We start from the raw sequence: 12,249 nt of genomic DNA on the forward strand, positions 1-12,249 counted from the left end.
GCTGAGACGAACAACTCATTTTGCACAAGGTATCGTCAAACGGCTATCAGACACTCTCAGGAGCTCCATTTGGCTAGCAATCTAGAGTTGAAAGAACCTGTATGTATTCAGTCTATTTTGAGAAACATAGTGGTGAACACTGTTAGAAGGCTAGCAGTACCTAATAATCTGCTGGTGGAAATTAGTTCTTCCGGTTCAAAACTTTAGTTAATAATTTTTCATAAATGATTAGCAAATTACTTTGCTTTTTAAAACCTGATGTAGACTGATGTAGGGCATTGCTTTTCAATGTGGTTTTCAAAGGAGATAAATTTTGTGTGATTGCACTGTGTTCTTCATCCACTCCTTACATCTCTGTCCCTTGGCCTCTTAACCAAACTAGGCAGAAGAATAGATTCAAATCTAGTAAGTTCTAGTCTGGCGAGATAATGAAAGACTTCCAAACTATCATCTGAGGGCAGTTATGAGTCAGTTCTTTATCAGTTCTGAAAAAAACTGCAGGCCTTTTGTCCAATTATTTCCCTGCCAGCAATCAGCCAGCACACACATTATGCTAAATCCATCACAGTCTATAAAATAGGGAGAATGTAAGAAACCTGGGAAGGATTAAGAAACACAAGACACATCCATAAGAAACCAGGCCTAGTTCTTCTGCTTGAAGACAGCTAGCTTTTAATTGTGTTTGGTAACTCTATATGCTATTTAAGTAGGTAGGTTAGCTTTCAGGTGAAATATTTATTCTCAGCAACAGCTCTCAGGAATGAGATATTTTTAACAATTTTGTTTTTTAATTAGCATTTTCTGGGACAATGGGATAGCTCTGTCTTCCTTCAGTTTCGTATGAAAAGAGGCTTAAGCCAAAAAGTGTAAAGCAGCAGTCACAGAAACATCCATAGGCAGCAAGTGTACTTGTCAGTATTATGAAACTAATACATTATGACATTAACATTTCACACAGAATGTAAGATCTAAGTTTAAATTTGGAGCTACATGGATTTATAACTTTTTTTAAACAAGACAGCATTAAGGCTAAAGCCAAAGCAGGAGGCGAGACTGCAGACTGCACTCTGTGTTAAGAATCATTGATTGAAGTTTTAAAGCCCTTTGAGCTGTCACCTCTCCCAGGTGCAAAAAGATGATAAATCTTGCAACTATTAAATTCACATAATTAGCCGTGTATTCATGTTGGTATATACTCCTCCTACATACTTCTTCCTCATGTGTTTGCAAAGTATACTCATTGCATCTTTTTTAAAGTTAGATTATCTATCTTTTCATTGTATGACTAGGTCTTCTAATGTTTTGAAGTATACAGGAATGTGGCTTCTCTTTGACTAGCATCAGCCATGTTAAGGACTATTGCAGGAAACTCCATAGTAGACATATGGCGTATCACCTGTTGCCAGAGAGCGCCTCTGGTAAATCTCAGTTAGCAACTGGTTTATGGCATGAAACAGGAAGTTTTATCTTTTTTAGCTTGTGGATTTTTAATAGAGTTATTATGATAACTCTAGATATTTTTATCCAAGTGAATGTTCAGTCATTTAAATCCTTTTGAAGGTCAGGGCCTATAGATAACAGCAGTAAATTCCTTGTGCCAGCCATGCAAGAAAACATCTTTTTCATCACTTTAGATTTACTCACTTTTACTGAATGCTTCCCTGTTACTGAACTAGAGGAGGAAATGTTCCACTACTTCTTTATTTTCTATTCTTTTGTTATCCACCTATTCTAATCTCCCTATAAATGTGTTTTTATTTATAATTCTTTAATGTGTTTTAATCATCTGTTCAGAGTCTTTTCTGACCAAAAGTAGAAGAAAAGTAGGTTATGGTTTACTTTCCTCACCAGACATGACAATTCATTAGTAATTCTCTAGTTCCCTTAAGGTAAATCTTTTAAGAATTTTGTGTAAGAAAAGCTGGCAGAAGAGTCATGGAAGCCCTTAGAAGACTGCTGTCTCGTTCTTTAGTTCTTTCCTCATGGGGCAATATTTTATTTTAGTTTTTCATAATGAATAATAAGAATTTAGAAAAACGGTCTGTTCTTTCGAAGCAATGAAGACCTGGGATTTTGGATGCAGAAAAAGATCAAGGTTCAACTCAACTGAACCTTGTGTTACTAGCACCCATGCTACATTTCTGGGAATAGAGGCTTCCAGTTTCCATTTAGTTATCTAGTATCTTTCAACATCATTTTATTCACTTAAAATGCCACCCCCATTACCTGTTAAATACTATTCTATATTCTAGTGCAGAACAACTACAAGGTAGTATGACTTGCTTAGCTTTATACAGGAGTAAGCAAAGGTGCAGTTATATTACCGTGCAGTTGTTGTGGGCTTATGAGCAGTTACCACAGCACAGCTGATGCATGTAACTTCTTTAAGCTTTGGTATTATGATGGTGTGTTTGTGTTTCAGAAGTGCAATATTGTTAACATTTACCATTTACAAATAAAAAAAAAAGTTTTTCCTTTACAGGTCCCAAAATTCTGTAGGGTTTAGAATTTTTTTTTCCCTAAGGCAAAATTTGCTCAGCTTACATTCTTAATAAACCTATGTTTAATTTAAGTAGCCTTTGCATTACAGAAGCACTTAACTATACATTGCAAAAAGTCTTTGTTAGATCACTTGTTGATTTTACAGTTAAAAAGTCATGGAAATGATACCAGGTTTTCAAATCTATATTCACTTTCAAATTATAGCTGCCCCCTTTTTTTTTTTAAAGTGACTTTAAGGACCAAAGATAAGAGACAATTCCACTAATCTCTTGCAACAAATTAAGAATTAAAATGCTTTCCTGTAATGACAATGTAGCACATCTATAGTTTTTGTCTATTCAAGTCTTAATTAAATGTAAATGTCAGCAATTGTGATGTGTGAATGTGATTGCTTTCATAAAGAATTAATTTCTGCCTAACATAATGAAGATTCTGTGTTCCTCTAAAATAATATTATAATTTTTTATCTTCAAATATGACAATGTTTTAAATATTCTTCTGACAGGCATTGTTCGAATATATTTTTCACCATGAAAATGACGTAAAAAATGTGAGTAATTCATATGTTCCATTTTCAGTTTTTACTAAGTATCACTCAGTTATTTCTGTCAGTATTCTGCTAAACTAAGGATCCAGGTAGTACATCACATCTGAGTACAGAAGGGAAGCATTAAAAGTTGTTTAAGAAAGAGAAATCCTTTCTTACAGGGGTGATAATCAGGGATGATAATTTGCAAATACCAAGATATGGATTGCTCTCTTTTTTGAGAAGTAAAACATTCTAATGCTTAAAACTAGGTCCCTCATCTGTCAACATAAGATCCCTGTATCTAATGATTTCATGGTAACAGAATTTTCTGGAGCCTGAGCAGTAGCTGAAACTACATGTTAGGTAGCTGAACTGCCTAGAAAGTTCAGAGTTCCTGAGGCTTGAGAGCAAGCAACAAGTTAAGGAAGACTGTCTGTTAACAGAAGAAGGTGAAAATATCTGACAAAATAGTTAGTGATCGAATTTAACATCATTTGACATTTTAAACTACTGAGACGCTTGTTTATGTATTTGGGTGAATAGAAAGGAAAGGTATTTGTAAAACTGCGGAAAACCAAAATATCAATAGGACTTTGGACACTTTTTAAAGAAATTTAATTACATAGTGCTGAGGTGTTTTGTGGCCTCAAGGGAAAGATTATATTGTCCATATGATTGTCTATAGCATTTATTCTCCAAAAGTTTTCCTAATTATACAGTTTCCCTCTTACCCTATACAGAATTTTTCTTCTGTGGTTCTTCATATGTTACTGCACTGAATGGGTAAGATCAAGTTTGGTTACATATTGTTTAAACTTTCAGAAATAGATGAAGGTTGCAGAACTTCTTTGGCAGTTCATCCAGGGAAATAATTTATTCAATGAATAAAGTGTCAAAATATTTCATTACTGTGTTAGATATATGCACCCAGTTGAAATGGAATAAAAATTCCTGCTTGAAGTTTGTTTGAAAGAACTGTTTGTGTCAATAATGCGTAGCTGACTAAACAGTTATTGCATTTTCTGCAATACTACTAACTGGTGTGTGATTAGATCTGAAGTTAAACTCTCCAGTTAATGATAACACACAAAAAATATTTTGTTGTTGTTGACATAGATCAGAACCATTTCCAAATGTACTGCTATGTGAAACTTTTAATCTAGTATCAAATGATTATGGTTATACACTGTCAATTTATTGCATAGCGTTCTTTTAAGAGGATTGAATTGCAATGCACTATTAATCCAAAATGTGGTTGAAACAGTAAGTGCAAGTGTCAGAAATGTCAGAGAGAAATAGCAATTAACATTTCATATTCTGATACTGAATATGAAGAAAATGTCTGGGTTTTATGCCACTAACAATTACAACTTATGTTGTTTGGTACTGAGAACTCAGTTCACTAAGAATAAAAGGGTCACTTGATAAGATTCTGCACGTGCCTGTGACCTACACTTTAAGGACATGCAGGATCTCTAGGTTAGACGGATAATTTCATATAATACAAGGAATTTTCCAAGCACTCCAGAAAAAAACTGTAAGATGTTTTTACACCACTGCATGTATTTTGAAATCCTTACTGAGAATCCCGAATCACTGTCTTGCAGGAGAAGTTTTGCCTATGGTTTTTTATGCACCCTAGCCATTTGAATAAATGTCCATAAGCAAAGAAGTGTCAGCTTAGTCACCATTGTTTATTGTGTAATGAGAAGGAGATCAACATCTTTGGTTAATGATAGCATCTTGTAGGAAAAAAAATTGTCACACTTCACAGTACAAGGTGCCTTTATAATGTAATGTGTATCTCTGAAGAGATTTTTTTTTAACTGTTCAGTTTGCTTTCTCTTGTTTGCTTTCATTTGTCTTTTCTTCTGCGCTTTCTACACCATTTTCAATATAATTTTATTCTCCAAACTGTCCTCCCTTCCTTTTGAACCTCATCTGCATTAATTTTTCTTAAACAAAAAAAGAAATACCTTCACTTCTGCTTAAATTTGGCTGCATCACTGTTCATTCACCTCTCCTACCAATGGCATTTCACTAATTCATTTTCTTGCTTCTCCCTGAAAAGAATTTGGTCACTTAGGATTCAGCAGAGAAACAGCACATATGTTAACTATTTAAATGTTGATCTGGATCTTGTTTGATTACCCATTAGAACATTCACTGACATCTCTTGCATCTTTGTATTACCTGCTACTGTGTGATGTTGCACATTCTTAAAAAAAAAAAACAAAACAACACTTTTCTGCATGAGATGAGATGAAAAAGCTTGGAGGGCTTGGAAGCCTGGGAAATTGGCTTAAGTTTGTGACTGTATAGACTAAAAAGCCTCTGCTTGTGGACTTTCTGCATGGGTAGAATTGGAAGACCAGCTCCTGCAGTTTTGCAAATAAAACACAAAAGTAGTAGTGACGATATCCTTCCTTTGTCACTGTGCTGATCTGGAACAGTCTGTACTGTTCTCAACTGCATTATTATAAAAAGCAAAGGCAGTTTTATTATTTATCTTCTGTTTAGTATTCAGCCAGTATGTAGAAATTAAAAAAAAAAAAAAAGCCTCAGCAATTTCAGTTGAGAAATATCATTAATCAGTGTGCATTGAACTAGACAAATAATGCTAGGAACTTGGTTCAAATTAAAAGTAAATACATCTGTAATCTATCAATTATCAGAAACGTGGGGATGCAAGAAGAAGAGAGAAGCACTGAGCTTTTTCAGCAGTTGAAAATGCATTCAAAAGTCTTTAATCTTATTTAATCAAAAATTAAACACTTCTATGAAGAAATTACTATTGCCCTATCCATTATTGTTCTTGACTTGTTTCCTTTTGAACACATATGCTTAATAACTGACTTTCTGTACCCCTTGAGCTATTTCTAAAAGCCATTTTATGGGCTAAATGCTGTAAGAGCAGGGCAGTTTAAAAGACTTGTCCAGAAATAGTTCAGCTGCTACTTTTTTCAGCAGTAGACTGTGACATCGTATTCTGCCATTATTCACAGGTGGGTAATGATGACAAGACACGTTGTCCTGAGGAAGAATAATGAGTGTACGATATATACTTGGGGCCAGAAGTCATAACCTCTGATATTTCCTTAGTTCTTCCTAATATTCAGAAGTTTATAGTCTCTAATAGAAATCTATTTATAATGGAATTATGTTAGATTTACAAACTATAGAAATCCAGAAGGCACTCACCAAAAGAAATTGTGTTAAATCGACTATGGCTAATGTCATTTACTCAGCTATCTTATAGACTATCCTGTGCTGATTTGTCTACAAATAAGACTTTAGTCAATAACTGTTGCTGGGAGAATTACTGCCATTCAACAGCACATGAAAGAAGAAGCAGATGCTGCTGTTGTTTCCATCTATCTAATTTCTTGGTGCATACAATACTTTGTATGAAATGACTACGTTTCAAACAAATGTACATTTACCAATTTAATTTTGCAATACAATAGTAAATTACCACAACTCTACAAGCTGTTTTATAGTGAGTTACAGCTGGTGGACAATTTGGAAGTCTTAGTTATAATACAGTTTAGTCAAGGAAAGTAATGGTAAAAAAAAGAATCTCAGAATCATGCTAAATAGAGTTACAATTAAAGAATCTACATTCTTTTTCATTTAAAAACAGCTCTGATTCATTCTTTAAGAAAAACTTTTTTTTTTAAACAGAAAACCCACTAAGTATTAGGGGGTTTTATTATTTTTATTTGCACAAATATAAGAACTGAGAGTAAAATAAACTTGTTCTGAAAGGCTTCCTAGGGCTAAGACTGTTATTGAAATGGACTCCTGCATACATGAGTAACAAGACAGGCATAACACTTACAACTGCTATTATAGGTTGGTTTTAAATTAACATGCTGTGCAGATTGAACATTGATTTGTACCTAAACTGTGCAATTTAAAAAAAAAAAAAAAGTTTGCAGCAAACTGAAATTGAAATATGCTAGCAGTTGGTATTGGCATAGCAAGGTGAAGGCTTTGACTTTTAAAAGTCTATTTTAATCACTTTACTAACATTTCAAAGGTCACATTTTCAACAGACTTTGTTGTAATACCAGCAGAAAGTCTAACTACTAGCATGCAAAAAGCTGCCATTGATATGCACAAAGCCTTTTCAGGCAGACACTTTTTAGAAATGTTGGTAACATTTGTAGTATTTTTGGATTCAAGTTTTTTGTAAAGTATCAGAAACAGGATTTTTCCTATTCCTTTCCTACTTCCTTAATAGGAAAGTATAAAAACAGGACTGAATTTCAGAAACTAACTTAAAAAGGAAGTCATACTTTGTTTCTTCATGTTACTAATAAGATCCCAGTAAGAGTTCAGGATCTGCACTGACAAATAGACTGCTGATGTTAGTAGACACTAACATCAGTCTTAGTTCCCACTTTCCAATAGCAGCCAGAGTTGTTACCCTTGCATAAAATAGTTATCAGAAATAATTAGGGTACCAGAAAGAAAGCGGAATGTGTAGCTACAGAAGGGATCGTTTTTTGAAATTCAGTCCTTCTCCTTCAATACTTGTCATCAGAGCACTCTAAGGAAAGCTCTTTGAAGTACGTTATTTGCAGTATGGTCCTTACTCATTTTAAGTGGCTGCTCATGCTGCATTAGAAGCAGGTGTGGTATTTGACAGACACACGCATTGTTTATACATTTGTAAATGCGACAAAAGTAACCGATGTTTTAACATAACTACTTTCCCAAATTTTCCCAGTACTGGGACAAAATTGCGTATATGCCTTCAGATGAAAGAAAGTATTTGTCTGGAAGGGAAACTGATAATTTCTGTCTTGAAGCAAGCTTCTTCCCCATTATAGCTGTAGTGTCCAGAGGCCTTGTTGTGCAATTTGCAAAGCCATTAAGAAACAGAGGGCAACCGAGATAAGAGCTGCCATCTGAGGTCTTCAAGGATTCCACGTAACTGGAAGAAGTAGTGACTTCAGATTTGTAAGCTTTCCTCAGTTTTCTCTCTCCTGTTGCAGAGGCAGGGAATGACAACTGTCTCTTTCTCTTTGAGGAGAGCATCAGTGCAACTCCTTAGCCTGAATTCCTGCAGAAAACAAATTATTCTTTCTCACAGAGCAAACAGAGAGCAACTTGTCTAAGGTGTTGTAGCTCCGCTGACTTTGCTGTGCTATGTCAAATCTACACCTGTTGATTACTTGCAGCCTCATTTTGCTAGCAGAAAGAACAGGGATCAAACCCAAAGGTAGATGTCACTAAATTAGGCTCTTTCTAGTATTTCAAGTATTCAGATTATTTTTTTCCTGGAAATTACTGGTTCTTCTGCTACTGAGTGGCCAGTGCACAGAACTTTTCCATATTGTTCCTAATAGATAGCTAGTTTCTGATTTCTGTGGTCTGCAAAATGTTTATGAAAACAAAAAAAAGGTCAGTTCTTTGTTATAAAAATACTGCGTTAAGGCTTTTTAGACTATTTCTGATGATATCCCTAAATATAAATAAGAAACGTTGCATGGCTTTGATATGTTCTGGGACAAAATGCAATTTAAAAAAAATGAACACTAACAATTACTTCTTTGGTAGGTCTTGGTACAGAACACACATCTATTTGTTTTAACAGAAATGTTGAAATGACAGCTAAAACATGAAGAGCCATAGATTCTGTCTGTGGGTGGCTGATGGTAGCACATTGATTAGCATACCTACTTTTCCAATATACCAGATAAGAGATTTTAGACCTCCACCTTCTTCAATAACTGTCTATTTCTTAGAATATTTATCTGTTTTTCCTATCTGCCATAAAATAATTATTTACATCATAGACTTTTTAAAGGAAGAAGTATTTCTTACTGTACACATCTGAGAGTTCCCAGAAGTGGAGGCAGCCTGGTATTAGCAACGAGATGACAGGTTCTACAGTATTTCAAACTGGCTGAACTGATTTCTTTATTTTAGTGTATTTTTACTTGTTTTTAACAACTTTTAGTGAACAAGGATGGGAAGCTTGGAAAAAGTGTGTTGGCTTACACAAATATTCTATATATTCTGAAGCAGCACTTCAGGAGTCTGATCCAATTAATTTTATATTTTCTCTTTGAATTACTACAAGCTATTTGGATTACATGTTCTTATAGGGACAAATTATCCTTTCAGCTACTTTATGCACTAAGCTATAAAAATAGTAAACATAAAGCAGTGCCCCTACTTCAAGTTTACCAGGACTTTTTGTTTAAAATTTTCTCTTTCCAAAAATCTTTACATTGTTCACTTCATGTTCTTTTTCTTTGTGTAAACATTGAAGGTATTAATGTTAAGATGATGGGTTTGTTTTGGAAGGCTCTAGATTTGGCAGCCCTTGCCACTGAACATGCACAATTCAAGGACTGGTGGTGGAAAGTCCAAATTGGGAAGTGCTACTATAGGTAAGCCGTTGTTCATTTCTTCTGTGATCAGTGAGTATGAGTGCAGGACCTGAACTGCTGGGTGTATTGTGCAATGCTGAACACTGAGAAATAGTTCAGTAAGTATTTAGTTGGAGAGTGCTGTGCTTACAGTTAAATCTCCTTTAATATACAATTATGTTCAACTGCTTGAGGCAAAGGCATCAACATTGAGTACCTTTAAGTAACTGAATTAGTTGCATCTTCACCATTGTTAATGTGTTTCAGAGTCATTGTTTGAAAAGTCAGTAAATAAATGCAAAGAACTATCGTTAAAACAGACCACACAAAATGAATATTACAATATTAGCTTGAGAAATTAACTGTCAATGAAGGCTTCAGACTGATGAAATATTCACGTTAGACACTTTCTGCCAGAGGTACGTTGCCCAAGAAGTACCAGTTCCAAAGATGCCAAAGCCTCAGGGCTGGCACCCCATACCCAAGCATCTGTGACAAATGACTTAGGAGTACCCCGACACTGTGCAGTGATATGCCCCTCTGAGGAAAGAGTGGCAACAGTGGGGAGGGGAGCTTGTTGCAAGCAGTTTAGAGTGGTTGCTGAGGCTCTAGCTATGGTTGTAACAGCCACTTCTACCAAATCAGTTGAAATTCCTCCTGATACAGCCCTGCTTCCCATAATTCAAACACGTACTGAGGCAGCTCCCTCTTTCATTCTTTACAATGTGTTTGTCCCATGGATGTAAAACATATGGATGCTGTATTGGTTGTTAAAAAACTGAAGCATCATCTGCAGTCTTTACAATTCTGTAAGTAATTCATCTATGAACAGGCTGATAATACAAAGCAGTTAGCCCTTTAAAAGTCCATGTTGTATCTTGGCTTGAAACTATTGCTTCTTTTTAGATGTGCAAACTAATGAAATTCTTCACTATCCTTAACCTTTATTTGACATTCTTTAGAAGATTAGACTGATTTTTTTTTTTTTTTTTGAGCTTAGAGGTCATTCATCACTCTCAGGATTTTTATGAATAGTGTTATAGAGACTAAAGCATCCAAGCAGGCACAGGTACTTCCAGGATCCAAAATTACCTTATGTCCCCACTGGCTGTGTTTGTTTGGTTTGGCTGGCTTGTTCTGGCTGTGTTTTGTATTTCTTCACCAAGTGTATGTGCTCTTTGGCTGAAGGAAAGAAAAGGCAATTTGCATATGAGAAAGTGTACCTTTTTGCTGTTGTTGAAATGATGCAGTCCTCTTAATTTTGTGGTCTATATAGCATTTATAGATTCCTGCAAAATATGCTACAGTAATACTGCAAAACAAATGCTTTTGAGATGAAACAGACTTCTGTGAGGTGCATGTGCCATATACTGGCCCCTCCCGAGTGATCTGCTTGGATGGTCTTAAGCTGTGGTGCTGTTTACAATACAGCACACTTTCAACACACAGTTAAAGATTTTTAATATCAGCAACAGAAGTTTCACCATTTCCCATAGGAGGCTAGGAGAAAGTGGTTTATAGATGATTAAGCATTCCCTAAACTTTACAGTGGAGAGTATCTACATGATCTTTGCCATGAGTGAGGAAATTCTGCTCCAAAACCATGTGGGTAGAGGTGGAGGCATGACTTTAATTGCTCATTTTCTACTGTCCATTCTGTACCAAGAGCAGGAAGGAGTCCTATGAAAATGAGTACATCATTATTCAATTAGCACCAGAAGGCTGCATGTACAAAAGGGGGCCAAATATAATGAATTTGCCTTTTTCATAGTTTTAATGGTTGTCTTAGTAACCTTAATATATTTAACAGCATGTTTTTTGTTAACATGCACACAAATATATGACCTTAAAGTATGCTTTTGGGCAGATCATGTTAGGTTTAGTATGCACTGCTTCATTATTTAATAAGCTTTTTTAAAAAACAAACAAACAAATACCTTCTGTATCTATCTGTTGTCTCTTTAGGTTAGGATTATATCGTGAAGCCGAAAAACAATTTAAGTCAGCTCTCAAGCAACAGGACATGGTTGATACAATCTTGTATTTGGCAAAAGTAAGTCATAGATTTGCTTGTTTAAGAATGAAGTGAAATTCCAGACTATCCCTGAGAAGTCCATACACCAGCACAGCTGAGTATTGAGCTTGATACACCACTACGTTTAATAGCATGTGATCTCCATATAGATCTGAAGCAATACATGCTAACAGTTGAAATTGAAGTCTGTAGTTTACAAAAAGATTTGGAGACTCCAGATTTCAAGGGGGGGGGGGGGGGAATCTCCTACGTTACTGTATTCTTTGCTTTAACCTCCAATGAGGATTACATAGCTAGAGGATTACTGGAGTTCCAGTATGAAGAACAATGTAGCTATATATGGTCTCCTAGGAAACTAATGCAATAAATCAGTAAGTGAAGAGTGAAGCTCAAAATCCTAGTTTCTCAAGCAAAATCAAAACAAAATGAACTTAAAGGAAGCAAAGACCTTGAAACAGAGAATGTTCTGTCAAAATAAAGGCATTAAAAGCTTTAAAAGAACAAGTGGCACAGCTAAGCCTCAGAATTACTTGTTTACCAGGGTACCCATCAGGTTCTAAACATTTTCGAAGACATTCAAGAAAAAGTGGCTTGTGAGAAACTAAAACTGCGTTTTTCTTCCTCTTGTCCTAGAATTAGATGAAATCAGTTGCTCTTTATCAGCTCCCTTTAAGCCAGCTATCACAGGCCTATCCAAAAGTCATCACTGCTAGTAGATAATTCAGATATTCATACTATGATACTTGCTTTATCTTTACATTTCTTGAGTAATTTATGTTTTGTATTTAAATGATCAT

At 35.3% G+C, this 12,249-nt stretch overlaps 1 protein-coding gene across 7 annotated transcripts in view; it reads left to right on the plus strand.

The window, feature by feature from the left end:
- Positions 1-12,249, plus strand: part of TTC8 (tetratricopeptide repeat domain 8) — a 45,171-nt gene that overhangs the window by 19,983 nt on the left and 12,939 nt on the right. For all 7 annotated transcript variants that reach the window (XM_072865187.1, XM_072865185.1, XM_072865188.1 and 4 more), the window contains 3 exons: positions 3,008-3,052; positions 9,353-9,438; positions 11,383-11,470. In XM_072865187.1, the coding sequence (XP_072721288.1) occupies positions 3,008-3,052; positions 9,353-9,438; positions 11,383-11,470 (219 nt within the window). The remainder of the gene's footprint in view (positions 1-3,007; positions 3,053-9,352; positions 9,439-11,382; positions 11,471-12,249) is intronic.

Source organism: Ciconia boyciana, chromosome 6 (genome assembly GCF_034638445.1).
Source record: "Ciconia boyciana chromosome 6, ASM3463844v1, whole genome shotgun sequence".
NCBI lineage: Eukaryota > Metazoa > Chordata > Aves > Ciconiiformes > Ciconiidae > Ciconia > Ciconia boyciana.